At 68.3% G+C, this 26,564-nt stretch overlaps 1 protein-coding gene across 1 annotated transcript; it reads left to right on the forward strand.

The window, feature by feature from the left end:
- Positions 1-1,258: 1,258 nt before the first annotated feature.
- BIN1 (bridging integrator 1) lies at positions 1,259-26,518 on the forward strand (the record flags this gene model as incomplete). Its single annotated transcript, XM_071213665.1, is given in 19 exon segments — positions 1,259-1,363; positions 7,650-7,704; positions 7,951-8,045; positions 8,344-8,439; positions 9,612-9,719; positions 10,503-10,595; positions 13,617-13,702; positions 13,798-13,873; positions 15,011-15,093; positions 18,451-18,598; positions 19,630-19,758; positions 22,131-22,238; positions 22,642-22,664; positions 24,158-24,233; positions 25,221-25,328; positions 25,937-25,985; positions 25,988-26,025; positions 26,176-26,289; positions 26,378-26,518. Coding segments are annotated over 19 exon segments (1,731 nt in total), but the record flags the coding sequence as incomplete, so codon positions are not given.
- Between the last annotated feature and the right edge of the window lie 46 nt (positions 26,519-26,564).

The following is a 26,564-nucleotide window of genomic DNA, read 5'->3' on the forward strand; positions in this document are numbered from 1 at the left end:
AGGACTGGGCTGGGCCCGGGCGGGCGGAGCTGGCATGGGAGGCGGCGGGGCCCAGCGCAGGGGCCTGGAAGGGAGGCTGTGCTGGGCCCACCTAGTTTTCTCCTCTGCCCCCACCCCCCACTGCCACTTGTTTCCTTCTCACTCCTGTTGGGTTCTGGCCACTTCCTCTCGAGGGAGCCACGGCAGCTAGATCCCCAGGCTCTACTCGTTGCTTCCCCGGGGCCTGGCTCCCTGTGGCTCCTACAGCCCTCCCCAGTCCTCCCTCTGCCCGCCCCTCCCCAGCCCTGCCTCTGGCCCCCTTCCATCCCCCTGGCACTCTCTTCTTCGCTCTCGCCATCTCCTTCTCCCCTGCTCGGCACACAGTTTCGCCCTCCCCTCCCTTGAAGGGTGGGAGGAGAGACCAAGTGGGCCCTGGAGAGCCCGGTGGGCGCCTCTTCTCAGGTCTTCTGGGGTCCTTCGCCCCCTCTTGGCCTGGTGTCCCTCTGCCTTTACCCACCCATCTCCCCCATCCCTTCACCTCCAGCTCTGCTGAGCGGGGTGGCTCGTGACTCATCAGAAGGGAGAGCCCCCCGAGATGTCCAGCTGAGGGGAAGGGCGTGTGCGCCTCTATCTGCCCAAGTGTGTGTGTGGGGACGGTGCGCGCCAGTGGGTGGTGGGGTGTGCTTGCCGCGGGGAGGCCGGGCCTGGGCTCCGGGCTGCGGAAGGAGGGAGAAGGTGGTAAGGGCATGTCGCATCTGAAAATCCAACAGCTGGGGTGGGAGTCGCCGGCCTGGCCCTCACTGCCTCTTGCTTTGGGGCGTCATCGCCCCACCAGGGCTCTCTCTCCCCTTCCTGCTGGTGTTCCTGGGGCTGGGGGGTCCAGGGGCTAGAGTCACGAGGGGAGCTGGGCTGCCCCCGCCTGGCCTCTCAGCTCACTCTCAACAGCTGGGTGGGGCTGGGCCCCCGGGTGCAGTGTGACGGGAAGGAGGCTGGCTCTGAAGCCTCCCGCCTCCGGGTTTCTGTTCCCCCGTCCCTCCGGCAAGCCTGTCCCCAGCTCCAACTCGTGGCCAAACCCTGGAGAGATTGTGGGGGAGAGCTCGAGCCCCGAAAGCCTTGGCCCTGCCCTTGGGGATCCCAGCAGCCGGGGACTTCCCCAAGTGCCCGGCCCCCTGGGAGGGGTGATTTTGCCGTGGGCCTCCCAGGCCCTGGGGGGGGGGGCGCTTCTGTGGACTGGGTGACCACCCGCTGGGTCCTGCCATTCTCCCACCCCAGGTAACAGTCTTCGCTCCCCTCTGCCTCGCAGGTCCTCCAGAAACTGGGGAAGGCGGATGAGACAAAGGATGAGCAGTTTGAGCAGTGTGTCCAGAACTTCAACAAGCAGCTGGTGAGTGCGAGCGGCCCTTGGCCTTGGGGAAGCCTCTGAGCCTGGACCGGTGGCTCCTGGGTGGAACATGTCAGAGCTGATCCTGTGAGGGAGGGGAAGCTTGGGAGCGTGGGGTGAGCGTGGGTGGGCGAGGTCTCCAAAGCCTTCCTGGAGGAGAGGGTGCTGGGGCAGGGCACGGGTCCTGGAAGAGAGGGGGTGGTGAGGTAAGGGGACACTTTAGGTCCTTGGGAAGGCACAGGAAGGGTGGTGGAAGGGAGGGTGGGAGCAGGCAGTAAACAGCTGGTGGCCTGCTCCGCAAAGCCTGGACCGCTAAGGCAAGGGGGGCTGTGGAAGTGGATTTAGACCCCTCCTTGCCTGGTTCCAGAGCCTAGACGGGACTTTCAGGGCCTCCTTACTGAGGCACGAGGCTAGCAACAGAAGGGACGTCATCATTTTGGCAGCCCAGAGGCAGCGGTTGGATATGTGGAGGACCTCCTGACCAAAGGGTTCTGAAGACCCTTACTGGGCTCCCCCTGAAACCTCTCCCCTCAGAGGTCTGCCAAGTCCGCTGTCTCAGTTTGCCAGGGCTGCTGTAACAAAATAACACATATTGGCTTAAACGACAGGAACGTACTGGCTCGGGGTTTGGGGGCTAGAAGTCCAAAGTCACGGTGTTGGCGGGCCATGCCTTCTCCGTCCAGGGCTGGCCGCCTGGCAGTGGGTCTCTGCCCCTGTCCCATGGCCGGCTGTCTCGCTCTTTCTGCTCTGTGGCTTCGACCACTATGCCCACCTTTCCTCTGCTTACAAGGCGCGCGGCGGTCTTGGATTCAGGCCTGCCCCGTTTCCGTGGGGCTGCAGCTAAGAACCTGCCTGCCGAGGAGTCCACACCTGCAGGGTGGTGGGCGGGACTCGAGGCTTTGCAGGGACCCGATTCAATCTGCCCCATCCAGAACAGGCTGTCTGTGCCACCGAGCCTGGGGACGGTAGAAGGGAGGGTGGGCCGGCCCTGGGATCCCCCCTCCCTGGGAGGGCCAGGGGGGAGGGGGGAGGGCTGGGCCGCTGTCTGCGGGTGCGCCCGGGGAGAGAGGCGCGAAGGGAGGCCGGAGAAGGAGGCCACGAGGAGGGCGGGTGGCAGTGCGGACAGGTTCTGGGTGCTGCTAGGAACGGGCAGCGGGGCCCAGGCCCGGGGCCGGCTGACTCCTTGTCCACACCTGAGGCCCTGGGAAGCGCTGACGGTGTCCGCCCACCAACGTGTCTCTCTCGTTGGCTCCGGAACCTGGGAAGGGGCCTCCTGTGGTGAACCCTGAAAGCCCACCGGCCAGGGGCTGGGATCCCTGCTGGGACCGGGCTGACGAGGCTCCTGGGAAAGGACTGCAGCATGCTGGGAAAGGCCTGCAGAGCATGCTGGGATGGGGCTGACGAGGCTCCTGGGAAAGGACTGCAGCATGCTGGGAAAGGCCTGCAGAGCATTCTGGGATGGGGCTGACGAGTTTGCTGGGAAAGGGTGGGGCATGCTGGGAAAGGCCAGGGACAGCTGGGAGAGGGCACGGGGGCATTCTGGGTAAGTATTAAGGAGCATGCTGGGAAAAGGCCAGGGAGCATGCTGAGAGAGGACCAGGAGCATTCTGGGAACGGCCTCAGGACTGCTTCCTGGGCTGCCTGAAGGGCTCAGCCAGAGGGCTGCCGGGGCAGGGGTGGGGCCACCATGGCTGCCGCCCCCTTTTCAAGGCCCAGGCAGATGCCATGCCGACTGGGCGAGCCCCTGTAACTCGGGCCTCGGTTTCCTTATCTGCAAAACCACAAGAGAGGGCTGACACCTCGGCTTCCGGTCCTGTCTCCAGGAAGCCCCTCTGCACCTGGCTCGGCTGGCGTCCCCTGGCTGAGGGTGCGCTGAGGGCTGGGGGAGGGCCTGGGGCTGGGAGCCGCTGCACGGTGTGAAGGCTCGGGCCTCGCAGACCTGGGAGTGGGGCCGCTGTTACCTTCCTCGGCCCGTGCGGCCCAGAGAGGCCAGGCAGCTCTTCCAGGGCTGCACAGCCAGAGTGGGAGTTGGGGGATTTGAACCCAGACCTGTCTGCCCTTGAGTTCCCTCTGTGGCGCTGACCTCCCGGTCCTGGGGGTGGCCGGCTGGGCTGGGGAGGGTCGCGAGGGCAGTCGCCTCTCCCAGGCCTCTGGAAGTGGGTGACCCCCGGGCTCCGGCCCTTGGGAGGGGCTGTGAGGGCTCCCCAGAGCAGGCTGCTCCCCTGTGTCCGAGGGGGAGGAGAGCGGAGCTGGGAGCTGACGTCCCCTGCAGCGCGGCACTGAGACCAGAGCACAGCCCTCCCTGCTGGTCTCCCAGGCAGCCCTCTGGAACCTGCTGCCCGGCTCCCGCTCGGCCTGGCTCTGGGCAAGGAGTCGCTCCTGGGTTCTTGCGCAGAGGGGCTGGTGTTAAGGCGCCCACGTTGGCCCAGCTTGGCTGCGGAGCCGGGAGCGGTCACCTCGGCTGGGCTGAGAGGTGGCCTGGTTCTCAGGGCTCGGCGTGGCGTGGGGGCGGGCAGCTTTGAGGTCTGCTCTGGGGTGCGGGGGTAACCCTTGCTCGGGGCTCAGGCACCTGGGCCATTCGGCTTGGCTTGGTGTGTGGGGATGACTGGGGCTGGTTTGGGAAGGGTGTGGGATCTGCTCTCCCCACGGGTGAACTCGGGGAGGTGAGCGGCAGCCGCGGGAGACCCTGCGAAAGGTCTGGAAGCTGCAGAAGGTCATCTTTCTCCTGCCCCTTTCCCTGTCCACACCAAGCATGGGGGGCCAGGCAGGGATGGCTGGGAATTTGGTCTCCAAGGAAGCCTATGAGGTAGGGCCCAGGTCCTCTGGGTGGCCCCTGCTCTCACAGGGACCCCCATGGCCCACTCACAGGTAGCACCTCTGCCCTCTGCCCTGGGCCTAGAAACCCTGAGGGCCCCACTTGGCCTCCAGCCAGCCCCCCTCCTGGGGGAACTCACCTCCCACCCAGCCACACTGCCACCCTGCCTGGGGCCTCTCAGGTGAGCTCCTCCTCCGAGGGCCTTGCCTGGCCGCCAGCTCACCGCTGGTGTTTCTTTGTTGGAGGCTGGGCTGGGTCTGATTCTCCTTTTGCCCCCTAGGGCCCACCCAGCAGGGTGCTGGCCGAAAGTGGGCCTTGGTTCTGTCGCACGAGACCTTCCCGGCAGTGGTGCAGGGGTGAGAAGGTGGTCCACGTGAGGCAGACCCCTGGGCTGAGGCGGGTGGAGGAGGGCGGCGTGGCTGGGGCTTGGCGATGCCAGCTCCACACGGCCACCTGGTGTTGGCCCCTGGCTGGTAGTGCCTTGCGGCCCCTGAGCCCTGGTGGTGGCCCGTGGCTCCAGCGTCTTATCCTCCCCCAGCGGGGCTGGGCAAGTGGCGTGACTCGAACCCCAGCCACCCCGGAGGACCGCTCCTCCCGTTCCAGAGGCCAGCTGGATGGGGTCCTGGGGAGGGAGGGCTGGGTGCAGCCCTGGAGGCTGACTGGGGGCGGGGGACTGGGCTGAGGGCGCAGCTGCCTTGCCCCTGCTCACAGCGCAGCCTTGTGTGGACAGCACGAGGGGCCCTGGTACGGCCTGGAGCCTGGGCGAGCTGGGCCGCCTGCCCCACTGGGGGCCCCTGCGCTGGGGGCGCAGCTCGGGGGAGGCGCTGGGGAAGGGTTATGGGGAAAGGAGGTGGGAGAAGGCCTGCTGCTGCTGGGAGGGTGGAGGCCTGGCGGGAGAGCAGCTGCGTCTGGAAGATTCTGGCCCATCCCAGGGGACTTGTGGGGCAGCTGGATGAACACCTCCTGGGTCCCGCTTCCCTGGGGTTCAGATCCCCAGGAGAGGGTTCCAGAGAGGCCGCAGTGCTCGTGGACTCTCCCGCTTCGCCCCCATCTTTGACGCGCGGAGGAGTTATGTGCATCCACGGCTGTGTACTCAGCGTAGGCCGGAAGGAATTTCAGAGGGGCAGTCTTTTTTCTCTCTTCACTCTCCCCGGCCTGTGTTACTGTCTTTGCTTTCTATTTTGGTCCTGCGCCGTCTTCTGTGCACCCCCCGCAACGAGGTCTCTGCCCTGTGTACGAACAGCAGGGACGGCTCTCCTCGCTCAGCACCCGAGCCTGCGGTGCTGGAGGCTGGAGCCTTGGACCGCGGAGCTTGCACTCTCCTCCCGGGGTCCCCCCGTCTGTCTGTCTGCAGAACCCTGGGCCAGTCGCCCAAGCGCTTGGCTTCCTCGTTTGTGCCTCCGGGAGGGAAAGCGCCATCGACCCCAGGGGCAGCTCTGCCACAGGACATCTGGGGGGGGGGGCAGGCCCTGGTTATGAGGCAGGAGTACGGTTTGGGGTGGGGGTACAGGAGAGGTTTGTGGGTGACCGCCCCCCAGCTTTACCACGGCTGGACCGCGGGGTGACTCCGGCTTCCCTGTCCTCCGGGGCCTGAGGGCTGCCGGGAGGGCGCTGGGGGTGCCGTGGGCCTGGGGCCGCAGCCGCCCCCGCCTGATGCCCGGCAGCTGGGGCCACGTCCACCCAGTCCCTGCGCCGGGGGAGAGAGTCCAGAACACGGGGCACTCCGGGGCCGGGGAGCAGTCGGGGGGGCCCGTCTTCCCACGGAGGGCAGCCTCGGGAGGCCCAGGGCCAGCCCCCAGCTCTCGGGACCCTTTCTGAACTCACAGCGGGGTCTTCCCTTGGCCCTGGGGCCCGGCCGAGCCCCTGGGGGTGGTGGGTGCGTCGTGACCCCTGCCCCCGTGCACACCCGTGGGCGGGGCCTTCACACAGGGGCAGCCGAGGAAGCCGCGGCTGGAGAGGACCCTGTTAGGCCTGTGCGCCTCAGGCGGCGGGGGGCCGTGTGCACGCCTCCCAGCCTGCGGGCGTGCCCCCTACACAGGCTTCTGGAACGTCAGCCTCTCGCTGTCGCCCCCCTCGCGCCCGGAGCTTGGCGGCCCTGGCTCCTGCCTCCGCGCCTGCGGGGGCCCGGAGGCCTCAGCCTGGGTGCCTCGCCGCCGTCCGTCCTCTCAGGAAGCACCAGGGCCCCCTCCTTCACCGCCCGCTGCTCCCCGTCTCTAGCCCCCTCCCGCCCAGGCCTTCACCGCCCGCTGTGCCCCGTCTCTAGCCCCCACCCGCCCAGGCCTTCACCGCCCGCTGCTCCCCGTCTCTAGCCCCCTCCCGCCCAGGCCTTCACCGCCCCCTGCGCCCCGTCTCTAGCCCCCACCCGCCCAGGCCTTCACCGCCCGCTGCTCCCCGTCTCTAGCCCCCTCCCGCCCAGGCCTTCACCGCCCGCTGCGCCCCTCTCTAGCCCCCTCCCACGCCTCACCCCGCCTTCTCTCCGCGCCAGCGCCCCTCGAGCCTGGACCCGTCCCCCACGCAGCTCTGGCACCCTGCGCTGCCCCCCGCACGGAGGCCGCCTGCTGGCCTGGCAGAGGCCCTCCCCGGCCCTCCAGGAAGGAGGCGCCTGGTGGTTCAGGGCACCGGGGCCTGCGGTCGCGCTCGCAGGCCGCTAGTCCCCAGCGCCTGGTTCCGCCGAGTGCGCTGTGCTGTGTTCGTGCCGAGGGGCTGCGTGGCGTGTGTGCGTGGGTGTGTGCGTGCATCCGTACCTGTGTGTACGCAGGTCTGGGCGTGTGCTTCGTGTGTGCCTATGTGCGTTCTTTTGTGTTGTGTTTGTGTGCATCTTTGTGCTGTATTCCCATGTGTGTGCACATCTGGGTGTATGTCTTGAATGTGTGCGTGTGTGTTTGTATCTTTGTGCATTGTGTATATGTGTGTGTCTTTGTTGTATGTCCATGTGTGTTTGTGTGTGTGCCTTTTTGTGTACACCGTGTGTATGTGTGTTGTGTGTCCATCTGGGGGTATGTGTCGTGTGTGTGCATCTTTGTGTCTGTGCCTTTGTCTGTGTGTGTGGCTGAGTGATGTCGTTTCCAGGGCAGCGTGGCCCTGCCTGCCTGCCTCGGGCTCGGGGCGGGGGGGAGCGCAGTGCCAGAAGAGGGGGGTGCCGGATGAGCCAACCCGGGTGGGTGGGGAGGGGCTGGCCCCTGCCTCTCTCCTCCCTCCCTGCGGCAAGTGGGCAGTAGGCACTCGGGGGCGTGGACGGGGGCGTGGACGGGGGCATGGACAGAGGGACGGCGAGGAGCCTGCCCCAGGTCCCAGGCCCCTGCCGGTGCTTGGACGCGCCCGTCTCCCCAGTCCTCCCTGTGACCTGCGCAGTGTGCGGCTTGCGCCTCTGTATCTCAGAGGAGCAGCGGGAAGGCTGGGCCGGGAAGGCGCAGGAGCGTGGGGGCGGGGGGGGGGTGCGCCGGGCCCTGAGCCGGCCTGGCCCTCTCTTTGCAGACTGAGGGCACCCGGCTGCAGAAGGATCTCCGCACGTACCTGGCCTCTGTCAAAGGTGAGAGGCAGTGGGATTGGGCCGCGCCTGCCTGGGCCCCCGGCACGGCTTCCCCAGGGTGCAGCTGACGGCCGGAGCTTGGGTGGGGTGGGTGGTCCCGGCCAGCTTGGTGTTGGGGCCGGGCTGCCAGCAGAGGCGACCCCACAGACCTGGGCCTCGGGGGCGAGGGCGCTGCGCCCCGCGGGTGGGCTGGGGTGCCCCTTCCCGGCCGCCCACGGGCTGACCTCAGCCTGGCCTCGCCCGCAGCCATGCACGAGGCCTCCAAGAAGCTGAACGAGTGCCTGCAGGAGGTGTACGAGCCCGACTGGCCTGGCAGGGACGAGGCCGGCAAGATCGCGGAGGTGAGTGGCTGCGGCGCCGGCCTCCCGCCGAGGGCCCCTTGCTCGCTCGGGTGCTGGAGGACAGGAGAGCTGGGGGCGTCCTCCGTGCCCGCCAAGGCCTCCTGAGCACAGAACCTTCCCCTCTGGCTGGGTGGTCTCCCCGTGAGGGGCTGCTGGGGCAGGGTTTGTCACCCCCAGAGCATCGACTGGGGTGGAAACTGAGGCAGGAGCGGGCTGGGACGGGAGGGAGGCCCGCAGCTCCCCTGTCTGGAGGTGAGGGCGGGCGGCAGTGGGCCCCACTGCTGCTCTGCTCCCCCAGAACAACGACCTGCTGTGGATGGACTACCACCAGAAGCTGGTGGACCAGGCGCTGCTCACCATGGACACCTACCTCGGCCAGTTCCCCGACATCAAGGTGACGCCCTGGGCAGAGCCGCTCGCCCACCTGGGCACAGAGCAGGAGGGGGCGGCCACGGGCAGGAGGGGGCGGCCGCAGAGCAGGAGGGAGCAGCCGCGGGCAGGAGGGGCCGGCTGCGGGCAGGAGGGGGTGGCCGGGGGTAGGAGGGGGCGGCCGCAGAGCAGGAGGGGGCGGCCGCGGGCAGGAGGGGATGGCTGCGGGCAGGAGGGGGTGGCCGGGGGTAGGAGGGGGCAGCTACAGAGCAGGAGGGAGCAGCTGTGGGCAGGAGGGGGTGGCTGCGGGCAGGAGGGGGGTGGCCGTGGGCAGGAGGGGGGCGGCCGCGGGCAGGAGGGGGTGGCCGAGGGCAGGAGGGGGTGGCCGCGGGCAGGGCCAGGCCGGGGGCCAGAGGCTCTGCCTCCTAGGCAGAGGTTTCTCTGGGGCCTCCCTGCCCCCACAGCCTCCAGCCTGCCCAGCCCAGGGCCCCAGCCAGCGCCTTCCTGGGTCTCCGAGCAGTGGGGCTGGGCCCCTGATGGGGAGAAATGTGTAAGGGTGTCCAGGCCTGGGTGTGTGTGTGTGGAAGGGCATGTGTGTGCATGAAAGGGCGTGTGTGGAAGAGTGTGTGCGTGTAAGGGCATGTGTGTGCATGGAAGGGCGTGTGTGGAAGGGCATGTGTGGAAGGGTGTATGCATGGAAGGGTGTGTGAGTCCTGTGGCATTGCCTCCTCTGTGGATCTGCAGCCCTGGGTGGATCTGTATGTCCGGGAAGCTGCTGCCTGTGCTCAGTTTGGGGCCCTGGTGCTGGCCGGCGCTGGCCGTGGGAGGTGCAGAGGGCCTCTGGAAACAGAGCTCCCTGGGCCAAGGTGTCCGTCCAATGGGTCCTGCCAGGTCCCTCCGGGGGTGGGCAGGCCTGAGCCGTTCCGGGTGCCCGATCAACCATGCTGTTTGGGGCGAGGCCCGACGATCACTGGTGGGGTGGGAGGAGGCCGGCCGGTGGGGATGGCGTGAGAAGAGCCACGAGGGCCGCCGCGGCTCTCGAAGGGGCTGAGGGCTCAGGCAGAGGGTTCACCTTGTGAGGCGGGTCAGCTATGACATGAGCAAGCCCCACGGGGACCGCCGCCCGGGAGGGGTGCCGCGCGGCATTGCCGCTGTGCCCAGGGCCGGGCCAGCCCCTTTCTCTGCGCTGTCCCGCAGTCTCGCATCGCCAAGCGCGGGCGGAAGCTGGTGGACTACGACAGCGCCCGGCACCACTTCGAGTCCCTGCAGACGGCCAAAAAGAAGGACGAAGCCAAAATCGCCAAGGTGCGGGCTGGAGGGCAGGGGGGCAAGTGACGCTGCGCCTGCCTCGTCCTCTCGCTCCCGCCTGGCGGCGGGGGACGGAGGGAGAGGGCAGATGCCCGCCCTCTGGAGCAGCCCTTCCCTCTGTCCCCCCCGTGCTCCCACGCCCCTGGTCCAGGCCCTGCTGGGGCTTGAGGTGACCGGGCCAGGGTCACTGAGCTGGGAGCGGGTGGTGGTGTGGACGCGACTGTGGGGTGGGGTGCTGAGCCCCGGGCGGGCGAGCGTGAGGCCCTGTGGGGGCCGGGGCGGGGGGCAGGGGCGGGGCTCGGTGCTGCCCTCCTGTGGTGCCTGCCCTGCCCCCTGGGCCCCTGCCAGCCCCCCTTGCCCTCTGCCCTGCGGCCCGTTTCCAGAATGAGAATAGCCCCTAGCTCAGGTTTCACTGGAACGGAGCCGCCTGCCAGGCCTGAGCCCCGTGGAATCTTCCCGGGGCGCGGGGTGCGGGACCCGCTCTCTGCAGGCACCAGTGGGGGGGCGGGAGGGGGTCCCTGGTCACCCCCGCCGCCCCAGGGCCCCTCTGCCCTGCTAACACTCACGTTGCCTTGCAGTTGGAGCGCCCAGGGCCCGCCCCGGGGCTCCCCTTAGTCCTCCAGCCTCGGGGCCCCTCGCGGGGAGGGGGCTAGACGCGGGCGTCTGCGTCCGGGGCGCGGGATTTCACGTTTAACCTGTGTCTGTCTCTCTCTCCCTCGCCCCTCACGGATCCTCCCTCCTTCGCCTTGACCTTCCCGCCCCCCTCGTCCCCGCCCCCAGCCCGTCTCGCTGCTTGAGAAAGCCGCCCCCCAGTGGTGCCAAGGCAAACTGCAGGCTCATCTCGTAGCGCAAACTAACCTGCTCCGAAATCAGGTGACACCAGCTTCTAACCTTGCACACGCTGGCGCCGTGCGGTCTGTCGTCCTGGCCCGCGCTCGGGACCTCCAACGCCTTCCTGGGGTGGGGGCGGGGCGGGGCGAGCCTGGCCCGTGGGCTCGCAGCTGCGGCCCAGCAGGTGTCTAGTGCCTGGGCCAGGAGCCTCTGGCTCTCGGCGAGACCAGAAGGCACGCGGAAGCCGAGGGCCGGGGTCTGCGCCCAGTGCCGAGAAGGTCCGGGCGGTGGCTTTCCGGGGCGCGGGGAGCACCTTGGCGTCTTGGGGCCCCTGTGAAGGGCAGGAGCGTGACGTCACGGCCCTTCAGCCTCGAGAGCCCCGGGTTCTCCTGTTCTCGCCCAGGAGACAGAGGGGCCCAGGGGGCAGTGGCAGAGCTGGGGCTCCTCCGCCCTGCGTCATTGTCCTAGCTCCCTGGTCTCTTGCCACACCCCTAGACTCACAGGGACCTTAGGGTGCCCTTGAGGGGCCCATGGGAAGGCCCAGCAGTGTGTGTTGGACGCTGAGCCCTGAGAGACCTGGGCCAGGCCTCTGCCCTGCCGTGGTCCCAGAGGGCTTCCTAGAGGAGGCGGCTCTCTGTGCCTAGCTCCGGGGCCTGGCCAAGCCGGTTCTCCTTAACTCTTCTCTGTCCCCGGCCCTCTCACGAGCCGGCCAGGCCTTGGGCGAGCCCCACGTGGCTGGGGATGCCGGGCGCAGGGCTCCTGGGGGCGGGGCGGGGCCCGTGTGTCTCTCCCCTGAAACCAACTCAGGGGTCTGGCCAGCGCGGATGGCTGTGCCAGGAGCTCCCCGCCTCGGCCCAGGCGGGCCAGGGCTGCGGGCCGAGCAGGCTGGCTGCTCTCTGGGCAGCGGCCCCGTTTCTCCTCTGGGCCGCTTCCGGTTTCATTACCTTCCACTCCGCGGACCGAGGCCCTGAGAGGCAGAGCCCGGGGCCAGGCCTCGGCCGCCCCTGGCCGGCAGCAGCCCCATCTCTGCGCACCGCGGGCAAGGCTGGTGGTGGAGGCTGGGACGCCCAGGCCTCGGGAGGGCTGCACGGCGTCCCCGACTTCCAGCTGGAGGGAGCGATGCCATGCCTGCCTCAGAGCCAGCACTGGCTTTTTTTTGGTGCCAATTTTCCCTGAAACAGGGTCGGCAGGCCAGGCCCCCATTTTGTGGAGTGGGAGGAGCCCCTGGGCGGTCCGCTCGGCCTGGGGTGGGGTGGGCGTGGTTGGTGCCCCTGCCGGGAGCCCCTGGCCAGCCTGGCCTGGCCGCTGGCAGGCGGGGGATGGGGGAATGGGGGCTGCGCACGTCCCGCCGTGTGCCCGCTGGGCCTTCCTGCTTGGGTCTGTTTCGTGTGTGATTGTGTCCTCCCTGCTCCCCCAGCCCCGGGGAGCCTCTGCAGTTCACCTGGGGCGCTGTGGGGAGACGGCGCTTCCTGGCGAGGCTGCGCCCACCGGGCTCCGGGGCTGTTCTGAGCTGCCCCTCCCACCTAGCAGCAGCCCCTGAGGCCTGCTGGGGGTATCTGCGGCCCTGCTGGCCGGGAGGCTCCCGCTTCCCAGCTCGGGGCTGCTCCCCCGGCCCCTCACGTGGGGCAGAGCCCCAGGCCTCCGGGGCCTCCCTGCTGCTCTCCCCTCCTGCCCTGCCAGCCCCGGGGCTTCTGAAAAGAATGGACATGCGGTACCGAGCGAGTCCCAGCCACGGGCTGGGCTTCCAGAACCTGCAGAGGGCCGCTGTGCCGCGGGCTCCTGCGCCAGCCGCGGGGCCTGCCTTCCCCGTGCTCGTGCGCGCTGGTCTGGGGAGTCAGGGCGGGCTCCGTGGGTGCTGGTGCTCCTGGAGAGGAGGGCAGGCTCTTGCTGGGTGCCAGAACTGCTTGGTGCAGGCGGGCCTCGGGGCACGAGGGCCTTGAGCCAGACTCCAAGCTGGGTGGGCTTGCGTCCTGGGCAGGGGGCCTTGCTCACCTTTGTTGCCTCAACAAACCCCCGTTTGTTCTGGCAGCTGCCAGGCGCTGCGTCTCCGAGGAGTGAGGCAAGGAGGGCCAGCCCTCAGCCTGGAGGGGGTCGGGTGGTATTCCCCAGCTCCCCCACCCCCATTTCTGGTCCATTTCAAGAGGGGCCGGGGCAGGTGTGGAGACGAACATGCCTGTTTCCACTCTACAGTTACCAGGCTGGAAAAGCCAGGCGAGGGCTCTGCTCCCTCCAGCAGCTTCCACCAGCCCAGAGGTCCCTGCAGGCAGAGCGCGGTGGCCGTCCCCTCCAGCCAGGCCCCCTGGCCACGCGGCTCGGGCTGCGGGCCCTGAGTCGGAGGGCTGCCGGAGGCTGGTCCCGGGTGGGACCGCTGGGTGGGCTGGGGAAAGCTGCCCTTCGGGAGCCAGGCCTCCGCTCCAGGCCAGCTGCTGTCCTTGCTCCTTGGCCACGAGTCTTCTCCGGGCGGGCCCGGCACGTTCCTGGGCTGTGACTCAGGCCCCGAATCCGAGTGGCCCTGAGTCACTGTTTCCAGCCGCACCCTCCAGGAGGAGCGGAGCCCCTTCCCCTGGGCCTGGGTCTGTGACTCACCCGCCTCCCCTTGGCCCTCCGCCCACTTCTCCGTCACTCTGGGGTCCCGCGACGGCGGCCGGGCCGGGCCATGCTCACGCCCAGGGGACGCCTTGGGGAGTGGCCTCTGGTACCCCCATGCCTCTGTCCCAGGACCGCCCCTCATCTTGGCGCTGCTGTCTGAAGAGCCGAGCTGCCGTCTGCGGCCACAGGAGATTGGGGTCTGGGGGGAGTGCACTTGGGGTAGGGTTGTAGGAAAGCCCCTCTCAAGGAGGCCGTTTGAGGGCTGGGTGCTGAGGCCGGGGATGGAACACTCCAGAAGGGGCCTGGGCTGACGCTGGGCCTGAGGGTTCACATGCAGGGTGGCTGGGGGCCGGGCGTGCGCTTTTGGGGTGCCCCTGCAGCCCATGCTGCCGAGGGGCGGCAGGTTTCAGCGCCCAGAACCTGGGTGGGGAGGGCGCCAGGCCCAGCGGGGCAGTGAGCCTTCCTGCCCCCCAGGCCGAGGAGGAGCTCATCAAGGCCCAGAAGGTGTTCGAGGAGATGAACGTGGACCTGCAGGAGGAGCTGCCGTCCCTGTGGAACAGGTACGCCGCGCCCCGCGCCGCAGCCCCTGGGGGGGTGAGCGTGCGGTCCCGCGGGTGCCCGACCCGTGCTCTCCCCTGCCCTCTCCTCCCCGCAGCCGTGTGGGCTTCTACGTCAACACGTTCCAGAGCATCGCAGGCCTGGAGGAGAACTTCCACAAGGAGATGAGCAAGGTGCGCCCCGCCAGGGCCCTCCGGGCGCCCTCTCCCTGAGCCCATGGGGGCCCCTGCATCCCCTGCGGGCCTGGGGGGGAGCAGCCTCAGCCTCCCCTCAGGGAGCTCCACTCGGGGTGTGCCAGGCCCCCGAGGAGCGCTCTCGCAGGCTCTCCTTGCCTGGCCAGACAGCCCTGCGGGCGGGAGGCAGCCCGTTCCACGTTCTCAGCAACTCGGGCCAGGGCGTCAGAGGGCGGTGGTTTCCCAGCCTGTAGGATGATCATCGGGAAACCAGGAGCATTTTCTCAGTGTCCACTTTCCTCCCACGTTCCTTAAGATGCTGATAGGCTGCTGTCGGTGCTGGAATCTGGTGGGAGAAGGGGTCTATTTACTTAAATTCCCGAATTGTCTTATTTGTAATTTACCTGTCAGCTGTCGCCGAGTGGGAGGAGCCCCGGGCTGGCAGCCCCTGGCCCTGTGCAGTGGGTGGTCTGTCTCTGACTTGGGCTCAGAGGAATGAAGCGATGGTGGGAAGCCGGGCCTGGGGCAGGAGGAGGCTCCCGGCTTGGGGGTCTCCTGACTCCCCACCCTGAGGGAGGTTTCCTACTTTTTAGGCCTCCCCTTTCCTTCTTACCATTGCTACTTCCCATCAGAGAACTAAGGCAACATATAAAAAGTTACAAAACAAGCAGGGAAAGACACTGTGGGGAAAGAAACCTTCGTGTAAAGTCAGTCCGTGGAACAATCATTTATAAGTGGAAGGAAAATTCATCTCTGATCTTCCTGGTGGCCAAAGCAAAGAGGAAAATATTCTCAGTAACGAGAGTCACCTTGTCCACGGGATAAACCTCCTCTCTTGCGTATACCTTGAGTAAAATCCCTGGGAGTCACAGTGCGGCCTGCAAGTGTCTTTGCGACCAGAGTCAAAACTTAAGAGCTGCATAAGCCCCTGGCATTTTAGGGAACCTTTGTAAGTAGGAAAAAGAGAAGAGGGCCCTCAGTGCCGCAGCCCACGCCCGGCGCGTCCTTGGCTTGCTGGGTTGGGCGAGCTGCGTCCCGGCCCCGGCTGGTGCCTGCCCCCCCGGGGCGTGGGTGCTGGGCGAGTCCCTGGGGTGCTGGGGGCGCGGCGCTCAGTGCTCCCGACGGGCCTCCCTGCAGCTCAACCAGAACCTCAGCGACGTGCTGGTCAGCCTGGAGAAGCAGCACGGCAGCAACACGTTCACGGTCAAGGCCCAGCCCAGGTGAGGCCCGGCGGGGGGCGGGGGCCCTGCTCTCGGGCAGGTCCGCGGTGTGCTTGGTCCCTGGGCCTCCTTGGGTTGGGGCCTGGCCCTTCCGGTCTGGCCTCCTGTGCCGGGGAGGCAGGGCGGGCAGCGTCCCCTTGTGGGGTGTGTCCATTGCGGAAGGAGCACGCCCTGGGGAGCCTCCCGAGCGGGGGCCTCGTTCCTCGCGTGCAGCCAGAGCAGCTGACGGCGCGGGCTGCTCGGGGACTGGGGGTGCAGCCTTTGGGGCGGGAGCAGCGCCCCTGCCCGGCCCGGCTCTCCCCGGGGGACACCCCAGCCCCGGCCCTTGGGGCAGCCCCTTGCGGAGGAGCCCTGTGCCGAGGGGAAAGGCCGCACCCCTCCGGCTGGGGGTTGTGGGGAGCAGTCGCGGGGCCCGGGGTTTCCTGTCCCTTCTGCCGTGTGCATGTGAGCGTGTGACCCTGTGGGAGTGGGTGTGTGTCGGCGTGCGTGACACTGGGAGTGTGGGAGTGTGCCTGAGTGGGAGCGTGTGCGACCGTGCGCTCGCGAGGGTAAGTGTGCGTGGGTGTGGAGGTGTGTGCGGGTCACGGCGAGCGTGCGGGGCGCCGTCCAGCCCACCTCCTAGTCTGTGGAGGGGCGTCCATCTGCTTCTTGGGGTGTTGGGCTCTGGCCAGGACCGAGGGGGCATCAGTGAATGTCACTGCCCCTCCCCAACGACATCCTGCTGATGGGGGTTGCCCAGGTGTCCTGCGGCCAGCTGGGGCGCCCCGCCCTCGTGCCGGCCTGCCTGGCCTCAGGTACCCAAGGGTGCATCTGGGAGGGCGCGTGGGTGCCGAGGCCAGACCAGGCAGGCTTGTCCGTCCGCCCAGCGGCTTCTTGGATCTGGGCTTCTCTGGGGGGTGGGGGATCTGAGGGCAAGAGGAGGGAAGCAGAGACCACTGAGCCCAGCTGGCCCAGAGCCCCTCAGCCTGCCCTTGCGGCACCCGCCGCTCCTTGCCCCACACTGGCACGTGCTGCACTGCCTGGAGCTGTGCCCATGCCCGCCTTGGGCAGTGCCCACTCTGTCCTGCTGAGGCTGTTGGCACCACCCCGGGGCCTGAGGGACACGCCGAGGCCAGCCAGGGCACCCAGCCTGGACGTGGGGCCAGGGCAGGGCCAGGCATCCCCACGGCTCCCACAGGGTGGAGCCATGTTTGCGCCTTCGCCCTCTGAGCAGAGGTCGCTTGTGAGGGATGGGGCAGGCCCGCCCTGCCTCTGACGTGTCCCCACGACCAAGGCCTCCCGTCCGTCCTCACAGAAAGAAAACTAAGCTCTTCTCCAGGCTGCGCAGAAAGAAGAACAGGTACCGGCAGTGACTGCTGCACCCTGGGCTCCGGGGCCAGCGCTGGCCCGGCCCGCCCTGTGCATGCGCCTTACGCCCACTCGGGGTGCCACTAACCCAACCGGCCTGTGTGCAGTGCAGCTGCCTGCGCCGGGGCCGGGGGTGGGCTGTGTGTGTGCAGGGGCTGTGTGTGCAGGGGCGGGCTGTGTGTGTGCAGGGGCAGGCCTGTGTGTGCAGGGGCTGTGTGTGCAGGGGCTGTGTGTGGAGGGGTGGGCTGTGTGTGCAGGGGCAGGCCTGTGTGTGCAGGGGCTGTGTGTGGAGGGGCGGGCTGTGTGTGTGCAGGGGCTGTGTGTGCAGGGGCTGTGTGTGCAGGGGCGGGCCTGTGTGTGCAGGGGTGGGCTCTGTGTACAGTGCCTGTGTGTGTGCAGGGGCGGGCTGTGTATGCAGGGTTGTGTGTGTGCAGGGGTGGGCCTGTGTGTGCAGGGCCAGGCTGTGTGTGCAGGGGTGGCCTGTGTGTGCAGGGGCAGGCTGTGTGTGCAGGGGTGGGCTCTGTGTACAGTGCCTGTGTGTGTGCAGGGGCGGGCTGTGTGTGCAGGGTTGTGTGTGTGCAGGGGTGGGCCTGTGTGTGCAGGGCCAGGCTGTGTGTGCAGGGGTGGCCTGTGTGTGCAGGGGCAGGCTGTGTGTGCAGGGGTGGGCTGTTTGTGTGCAGGGACGGGCTGTGTATGTGCACGGGTGGGCTGTGTGTGCAGGGGTGGGAATTGTGTGCTGGGGCGGGCTGTGTGTGCAGGGGAGGGCTGTGTGTGCCTGCAGGGGGTGGCAGTGGAAGGAGAAGGGTGGCAGGAGGTGGCGGGGTCCAGGTGGGGAGGTGGTGGGGGGCCAGCCCCCCAAGCCACTCTGCTTAATTTTGCAAAGACCCTGTGCAGCCCCGGTGTGTCCAGGCCGGGCTGGGTCCTGGGGTTCGGGAGTGACACTTAAAGGTGTGGAATGGAGCAGGAAAGGCGGCTGGGAGGGGCCAGGGGCAGGGCCCTGCAGTGGCGTGTTAACTGCATGTGCGTCCTGTGTGCATATCTACGTGTGTATATTTAAGTAGACAGGTGCGTTCACAGGGGACACAGGTTCCAGGAGCCCGCACGTGTGCCCCCTTGGCGCCGTGCTGCCGTGCACCTGCAGTGCGGCAGGTGGGCTGAGGAGCCGGGCCCGGGTTGTATTTCACCCACATCAGTGGGAACTTGAGAGGATGCCGCGGCCACGGTCACCGCCTGGGGCCGTGCGGTTCTAGAGTTTCTTTAGGCAGGGACAAGGTGGGTGTTTAGTTTTTGCCCTCTCAACACCAAAGCAGCCCGCAGCGCCCGCCGCTTGGCCCTTGGCTTGGGTACGGAGCCCCAGCCCGGGGCCTTGGCGCTAGCTTCCCGGATGGGCAGGCCCTGCTGTGGGCCCTGGCGCCCAGGAGCAGGGGCGGGAGCAGCACGTGTGCGCAGGGAGCTGGCACTGCGCGCGGCCGGCGGGCGGCCCTTGACTCAGGCCGAGGCTGGGTCTGCCCGGAGCAGCGGGGCTGCTGGGGGCAGTGGGTGATCCCCTGTGCCCGGGGGCTCCCAGTGCCGTGGCGGCCAGGGCAGCAGGCGGCAGGAAGCCCCACAGGCTGTGGGCGGCCGGGCCGGCTCCCCAGAGCCACAGCAGCCTCGCCCCGCTGCTTCCGTCCTGCGCCGTCTCCAAGACAGGCTTAGGCGGACGGGCCCCGGGCACGCATCCACGTGCAGAGACGCACAGAGAGCGCTCATGGGCAGTTCACAGACACACAGTCTCACACACAGAGACGGGGACACATACGGTGTCATGCCCAGTTCCTCAGACGCACGCCTTCGTGCGTACACACAGATGCGTGGTCACACGTGAGCGTGCACCACGCCTGCACCCCTGCCCGTGTGCTCCGAGGGATCCCCAGGGGTTCCTGGGCGCATGTCCCTGGGTGCGCCCCGGGCATGCACGCAGGCATTTGCAGGCCGGCCTTGCTACAGCGGTGCCTCTCGTCCCCTGCGCAGTGACAACGCCCCTGCTAAGGGGAACAAGAGCCCCTCGCCGCCGCCCGATGGCTCCCCCGCCGCCACGCCGGAGATCAGAGCCAACCACGAGCCGGAGCCGGCCAGCGCGGACACGCCCGGGGCCGCTCTGCCCAAGTCCCCGTCACAGGTGGGCGGCACGGCGTCTGCCTACCCCCCTTTTCCTCCTCCCCACCCCGGCCCTCTCCGGGGTCTCTGTGCCTGCACCCCGCCCCTCTGCAGCACCTCCCTCCCTCGGTCCCTGGCCTCTCGGCTGCTGACCACTTCTCACCTCCTCTCCTCCCCCGAGCGTCCAGCTCGGGGGCAGCTGCCTCTTCCTCTTCCTCACCTTCTCTCGCAGGCGCTGAGGGGCAGCCCCAGCCAGGGCGCCGCCGGGACCTTTAAAAGGCCCGGGAGAGCCGAGGGCTCAGTGCGGGGCTGCGAGGTGGGGGCCTGGGCTCTGGACTGTCCGCTCCCTGCTGAGCGTGGCCGGGCACCCCGGGTGTGCCGAGCCTGGGCACCGGCCAGGAGGAGCCGCGCCGCGCAGTGGCCCGCCCGTGCCCAGGTTCTTCCTGGCCTCGGGCTCTGGCCGCCTCTTGGTCCTCAGACACCCAGGATGGCGGCGATGTCGACCCCAGTGGCAGGGCCAGCGCTCCTCGAGTGTGGCTTGTTCATCCCGAGGCCCTGTGAGCCGGGAGCTCTTACCACCCGCGTTTCTGGGACAGGATGCCCAGGCTGGGGGCGGAGGGTGACTGGCCCGGGCTGTGCCCCTGGGAGCCGGTGTGGGACCTTCCCCGGGCAGCCCGCCTCCACGGGCGCCTGCGGCCACGGCAGGGCTTGCGCTCCACCCGGGCTGGGTCAGAAGGAGATGGGCGGGTCTGCAGGGGGGGCCGTCGCCCGTTTCCTTCCGGCATGCTTCAGGCAGGCCGCGCCTGCTCCCCCTCCTCTCCCCGCTTCTCTTCTCTCTTCTTTTCCTCCCTACCCGCCTCGTGAACCCACACTGGCTTCCTGTGCCCCCCAGGGCTGCCTGAGCTCCTGGTCTGTGCGGGAGCAGCGTCTGCGGTGGCCTCGGCTTCCTCCGTGGCCTGACTGGGAGTGACTAATGTGGCTTTGTCTCTGTCTCCCCCGACCCCTCGCTCCGCTGGCTTCCCCCTGCGGCCCCCGCCTGCCACCGGCCCACAGCTCCGGAAAGGTCCGCCCGTCCCTCCGCCTCCCAAACACACCCCGTCCAAGGAGGTCAAGCAGGAGCAGATCCTCAGCCTGTTTGATGGCACCTTTGTCCCCGAGATCAGCGTGACCACCCCCTCCCAGGTCAGCCGCGGCCACGCGGCCCCCCGCCCCCCCACTGCTGCTCTCCCCTGGCATGGCTGGAACCCCCACTTCATGCCTGGAGCTTCTGTCTCGAGAGCCAGGGATCTGCCAGGACAGATCTGCCCTGAACCTGCCTCTGTCATCTATTCATCTATCCATCTGTCCTTCCATCCGTCCTTCCATCCATCCTTCCATCCATGCACTCATCCATCCAGTTTTCGTCCATCCCTCCGTCCATCCTTCCGTCCGTCTGTCCATCCCTCCATCCCTCCATCATCCTTCCATCCCTCCATCCATCTATCCATCCCTCCATCTGTCCTTCTGTCCATCTACCCATCCGTCCACCCACTTCTGAGCATGCATGGTGGGCAGGTGAAGGTACCTGTCGGCCCTCCCCAAGGAATGGTCGGACCAGCGATGGCCTCACAGTGACAGGAGCGGGGAGGGGGAAGGGGCGGCTGTGGGAACATGGCAGAACTGGGGGCGAGGTGGGAGGGCTGCCCGGAGCAGGTGATGTTTGCCAGGCTGCTGAGAGCAGAGAGGGTGCTTTAGGCAGAGGACATCTTGGCAGAGGCCTGGCGTGGAGGGAGACGGGGGTCAGGGTGCCTAGTGGGTCAGGGTGGCTCTGGTGGGGGCCGTGAGAGGAGGGGCAGCTCCGCCTGAGCCCCTGGGCTCTGCTCCCAGTGGCACTTGGAGGTGGAGGCGGGCAGCAGGGCAGAGTGGCTGGTCGCCAGTGTCCCAGAGGGCCGAGTGTCCGCCTCTGAGGTGAACAGGGAGGAAGAGCCCTGAGGGACATGGCTCTCCGAGGCCCTCGCCCGCTGAGTGGCAGCTGGCCCAGCGCCCCCAGGGCCCCACAGCCAGCGCCTGACCCCAGGAGCTCCTTCCTGGGCAAGCCAGGCCCTCCCCACGCAGTGCCCTGCCTACTTCCTGTCCTCTCCCTGGAGACGGGCCTCACGTGCTGGGCTGGAGGCCCCTGCCTCTGCTTTGGGACCTCTGGGCAGGCCTGCAGGGCACTTACTGAGGGAACTTGCCCGGTTTCCAGCCACCTCTGGGAGGGTCACTGTCCCCATCTAGCAGGGGCCCAAGCTGTGCCCGGCCTGGGGGCGTGCCCCAGGTGCTGCCACATGCAGTGGGCCGCCCTCACCGGGTGCCAGCAGGCCCCGCCGTCTGCAGGCGGGACAGCCCCCTTGGGGCCTGCTCTTTGGAACTGCTGTCCCCTGTCCTCGTGGCACCTGCAGGAGGGGGCAAGGGCAGGGCGGCAGGGAACCCTGGGGTGGGGCCCTGAGCGCTTGCTCCCTGAAATGACTGGTCCACCGACAGGGCGCAACCCCAAAGGAAGGTCAGTTGTTGGGACCGGGGCTGGGGCAGGGTCTTGGGCCGGAGTCCTGCCCGAGCTCCTGAACTCTGGGGCTGGGCCCAGCCTGGAAGGCCTGACTCGGTGTCCCCGAGTGGGGGAGGGGGGCGACAGGGTGCCCTGAGCACTGAGGTCCCTGGTCCTGTCTGGCGGCCTGCAGCCCGGCCCCCACCCCCGGGTCTATGGGATGGACATGCAGACCCCAGGGGGCCCCCCCGCCAGTGCCGGGTCCCTCAGGAGCCAGGGGAGACGGGGTGCTGGGCTGGCCTGGGGCTGGGGGCTGAGGTGCCTTCTGGGGGAGCGGCACGAGGGCAGGTAGGGGAAGGGCCCGGGGCAGCGGGCAGAGTCCACGCCGGCCCAGCACAAAAGCTGCGGCCCGGGGCAGTCCTGGGGAAGACGCTCTCCTCCGTGCCCTGGTTCGCCCTGCGGGGGTCTCACCCAGCAAGGCCAACGCGCCAGTCTCCTGGGCAGGGTCTGCCCCGCGCACGTCCACCGCGCCCTGGCTGGGAGTCTCCAGGCTCGTGGGGGTCCTGCTGTGGGCGGCCTGCAGCCCACCAAGGGTTAGGGCTTGGCTCTGGAGCAGCCGCAGGTGGCGTCTCTAAGGGGGTGCTGGCTGCCGGGGGCGGGGGGCGCCTGCTGTGCAGCCCCCGTCCTTGCAGCCTGACCGGCTGGAGGACCTAGAGGTGGACTCGTCCACCTGGGCTGGGGCCAGGAGCTGCTGCTTGGGTGGGGTGTAGGGGTGAGGCCAGCGAGACGTGGGGGGGGAGGCCAGCGAGGGTCCTAGGCTGGCAGAGTGGACGTGCTGGGTGGCAGCTCTCGCCCTGCAGGGGGCAGGTGTCTGGCTCCCCTGGGCTGTCGCCGTGGGAGGGCGCTGGGCCCGCGGGTGACGGGGGCGGTGCCCCGGGGTGTGCGCACATGTTTGTGTGTCCCGTGTCTCCTGTGCGAGCGCTTGCCTGCCTGTCGTGGGGCGCCCTGCCTGCCACTAACCGCCTTCCTTCTCTGCACTGCTGCCGCCAAGTTTGAGGCCCCGGGGCCTTTTGCTGAGCAGGCCAGCCTGCTGGACCTCGACTTTGACCCCCTCCCGCCCGTGGCGAGCCCCGTGAAGGCGCCCACGCCCTCAGGCCAGGTGGGTCCGTGCCCGCCGCGCCCACGGCCCCCTGGCCAGTGGGGCCTCGAGCCGCCGGCGCCTCTCCCGCCGCTCACTGCCCCTCCCTGGAGCCGGGGCCTCAGCTTCAGGCCCCCTTCCGACCTGGCCGTGGACCCGCCAGGAGGAGGGCAGAGGCAGGCTGGCCTGGGCCCCGAGGAGAAGGAGGGCTGCTCGTGGGGCCTCCCGCCAGCGCCGGTGGGTTTGGGTGCCGGCCTGGGCCTCGCAGGCCCCCGAGGAGGGTCCTCCCTCCCTGGAGACGCAGCCTGGCGATTGGGGGCCGCCCCTGGGTGGGGCCGAGGGCCGGGGCGGGGGTGGCGCCGGGGCCTGCGTGCGCGCTAACCTGTGCTAACTGTGTCCTTCTCGCCCTCACTGCTGCGCTCAGCCAATCCCGTGGGACCTCTGGAGGTAAGCCTGGTGCCCCCGCCCCCGGGGGAGCGGCCCTTCTGCGCCAGCCGGGGCTGCCTGGCCTCCTCCTTAGCACCCACTGTAACGAAACCACACAAACCTGACCCCCTGGGCCCCAGAGAGCCGGGCAGGAGGGTGTGCGGGCACCCAGGAGGGGAGGGCAAGAGGACGCTGGGAACGCAGGCACCCAGCCTTCTCTTAGCTCGGCTGCCCCGGGCCGCACACGCCCATGGCCACACGCCAGTAACACATACACATGCCAGTACACACACGTGCCTGCACACGCCCACGGCCACACGCCAGTAACACACATGTCGGCACACACACGTGCCTGTGCATGCCCACGGCCACACCCCAGTAACACACATGTCGGAACACACACGTGCCAGTGCACGCTCACGGCCACACGCCAGTAACACATACACGTGTCAGTACATACACATGCCTGTGCACGCCCACAGCCACATGCCAGTAACACACATCGGTACACACACGTGCCTGCGCACGCCCACGGCCACACACCAGTACACACATGTCGGTACACACACGTGCCTGTGCGTGCTAACGGCCACACGCCAGTAACACATGTGTCAGTACATACTCGTGCCTGCGCACTCCCACAGCCACATGCCAGTAACACACATCGGTACACACACGTGCCTGTGCACCTCACGGCCACACACCAGTAGACACGTACACACATGCCTGCACATGCTCACTACACACACCAGTACAGATATGCACACACATGCACGCGTGTCGGTACACATAAGTGCTTGTGCACGTTCACAACCCCCTCACACCAGTACATACACGTACACATGTGCCTGCACATGCTCAACCCCACCACATGTACACACACCATACATGTGCCTGCACACTCACAAGCACACACATGCCAGTACACACACATGCCTGCACACTCATAACCACACATGCCAGTACACACTCATACCCGCATCAGTACACACACATGCCTGCACACTCACAACCACACATGCCAGTACACACACATACCCGCATCAGTACACACACATGCCTGCACTCACAACCACACACGTCAGTACACACACACACATCAGTACACACACGTGCCTACACACGCTCACAGCCACACACACCAGTACACACATGTGCCTGTGTACTCTTGGCCCCACCCGTGTAAGCACACACACATGTCAGTACACACATGTGCCTGTGTGTGCTTATGGCACACATCAGTACACATGTCTACACACATGGCCACACACACATCAGTGCACACACTCATTGCTGCACGCAAAGCACAGACACTTGCCTTTGCATACTCGTGGCCATGCACAGAGTGCAAACCTGCCCGTGGACCCTCACAGCCACACTCATGTGACACACACACCCCTGGCTACACACATTCACAGCCACACCACACACGCCTGTGTACCCGCATTACATGCCAGCGTGCACCACAGTCACACCCACAAAGCAGACGCTTGCCTGCACACCCCTGTGCTCAGGCTCGGGCGCACATGCCACGAGGGTGCCCTGCTGCCAGCGCTCCAGCTGTTCCACTACTTCTCCCGCGGTGGAGACGTGGGGCCTCCGCCAAGGCCGTGGGGAAGGGGCCAAGGGCGCCCGTGAGGCCGGCGCAGTCCTGAGGGCCTGTGACGGTTGACCGTAGACGCCCGTTGGCTGGTGCTAGTGGTGGATGGGCCCTGCCAGGCAGGGCAGGGTTTGGTGGGAGAAGCCAGTTCTCGCCAAGGTGTTCCCTGGGACCCACCAGGAGGTGGCATCGGGGAGTTCTCTGGGGCCGAGCTCAGAGGGCGGGGGGCATGGGAGGAGCAGGGCTTTGTGAGCTGGCCTTGGCCAGGGGACAGGGCCGCAGGCAGGGCAGGCCGCACCATCTGTCTTGGGAAGTGGAGGCCCAGGGCCGTCCAGCCCGGCCCACACGTGGCCCCTTCCAGATTTCCTGGACTCTGAGGCCATGGGCTCCTGCCCACAGGCCGGGCAGGTGGGCAGGTGGTCGTGGCCACCCTGGGCCCACTCTTCTGGAAAATGCCCTCCCTAGCCCCTGGAGCAGGCAGTCCTGCGGCCGTGCCTCTGGGTCCCAAGTCCCAGGCCTGACTGCAGGTACATACACAGGTGGCCAGCTCCCCCAACCAGAAACGACAGGCTCTGGTGGCCTGCAGGATCGGGGAGGGTGAGACCCTGAGGCTCTGAGCTGGGCCTGAGCTGGGCTCTGAGCTGGGCCAGAGGGCGGGTGCTCAGCAGGCTACACGCCTGCTGGGAGCTTGGAGAGCTCTGCAGAGAGGGCTCAGAGAAAGCCGGCTGGATTCCCGCCTTGCCGGCCCCTCGGCAGTGGCGGGGACGAGGCGGCAGGAGGCGGCGTCCCTGCTGGGGTCTTTGCGCCTCTTTTGGCCGGGCTCCGGCAGGCAGCCTTAGGCAGAACCCCTCCTGAAGGGCACCCACTGCCCCTCCACCAACACGACAGCTCACGGCTCTTCTCTCATCTCGTGCCCCGCCCACACCTTGTCCCCCACCTCCCCCGCCTCCCCCTTCTGTCCCGGTGGCTGTCACTAGCCCACAGAGAGTGCGGCCGGCGGCTTGCCTCCTTCCAGGGAGCCCAGTGCGGCCGAGGCCTTTGCCGTGGCCTGGCCCAGCCTGACGGCCGAGCCAGGGCCTGCCCAAGTAAGTGTCCCCACCACCCTCGCGTGCCCCTGGTCCCTGGGAGCACAGCAGGAGAAGCGCCTGGAGGAGGGGGCAGAGGACAGGCCGCTGGGGGCCTCTGTGGGCATGGATGGCCTGAGCCGGAGGCTCCAGGGGCATTGTTCCTGGGGGGCCCTGGTGACCTCAAGTGCTGGGGTGGCCGAGCCTGGCCCTCCTCAGCCCTCCTGTCACCCTCCGCCCCTCTTCCCTGATGTGGTACCAGTGTTTTCTCGCTCGGTCGGCACCGTGGCCTTGAAAGCTGGCCATCTGCCCCTTTACAGATGAGGAAACTGAGGCTAGGAAGGTTCCAGAGCTTGGGAGTGGTCAAGCTTGAGTGTCGGCCCAGGTGGACTCTGCTGTGCTGTGCCCTCCTCAGTGGTGGCGGCGGCCCGGGCCTGGGGGCTGCTCAGTGACACGTGCCCGGCGCTGTGGGCTTCCAGCACCTTCTCAGCTGCTTCCCCGGCCCAGGGCGACTTCAGGGCTGCGTGGACCCCACGGCCCTGGCTGCAGTGCTGCCCCTGTGCCCTCGCCTGTGCCCTGGCCGCCCGCCCTGTCCCGGGCCTGACCCCAGGCCGGCATTTGTGTTGCAGCCAGCAGAGACCGTGGAGGTGGCGGGGGGCGCCGAGCCTGCGGCGGGAGCCCGGAGCCCGGGGGGACGGCGGCCAGCGAAGCAGCCTCCGTAAGACAGGGCCAGGCCCTGCCTCTCCTCCCCGCTGTCTGTCTGTCTGTGCGCCTGCCGAGCTCCGCCCCGGGTCCCCTGGAGCAGGCCGGTCTCCGCAGCGCACAGCCCCGCGCGCCCGGGCCCTGACCCCGTGCTCCCCGCCCGCAGAGCTCTCTTCCCGCCGTCGTGGTGGAGACCTTCTCGGCGACGGTGAACGGCACGGTGGAGGGCGGCAGCGGGGCCGCCCGCGCGGACCTGCCCCCCGGCTTCATGTCAAGGTGAGCGCCGGCGCCGGCCGCGGGGCGCCCGTGCGAGCGCGGGGGGCGGGGGCTCCGGGCGCGCCCGCGGCTGCAACCCCTCCCGCCCGCAGGTGCAGGCGCAGCACGACTACACGGCCACCGACACCGACGAGCTGCAGCTCAAGGCCGGCGACGTGGTGCTGGTGATTCCCTTCCAGAACCCCGAGGAGCAGGTGGGGCGGCGCGGGGCCGGGGCGCGGGGGGCAGCAGGGGCCCGCCCTCGCGGGGGCCGGGGCGCGCGAGCCCTGCCTGCCCTGC

This window comes from Dasypus novemcinctus, unplaced genomic scaffold (genome assembly GCF_030445035.2).
Source record: "Dasypus novemcinctus isolate mDasNov1 unplaced genomic scaffold, mDasNov1.1.hap2 scaffold_652, whole genome shotgun sequence".
In the NCBI taxonomy this organism is placed as follows: domain Eukaryota; kingdom Metazoa; phylum Chordata; class Mammalia; order Cingulata; family Dasypodidae; genus Dasypus; species Dasypus novemcinctus.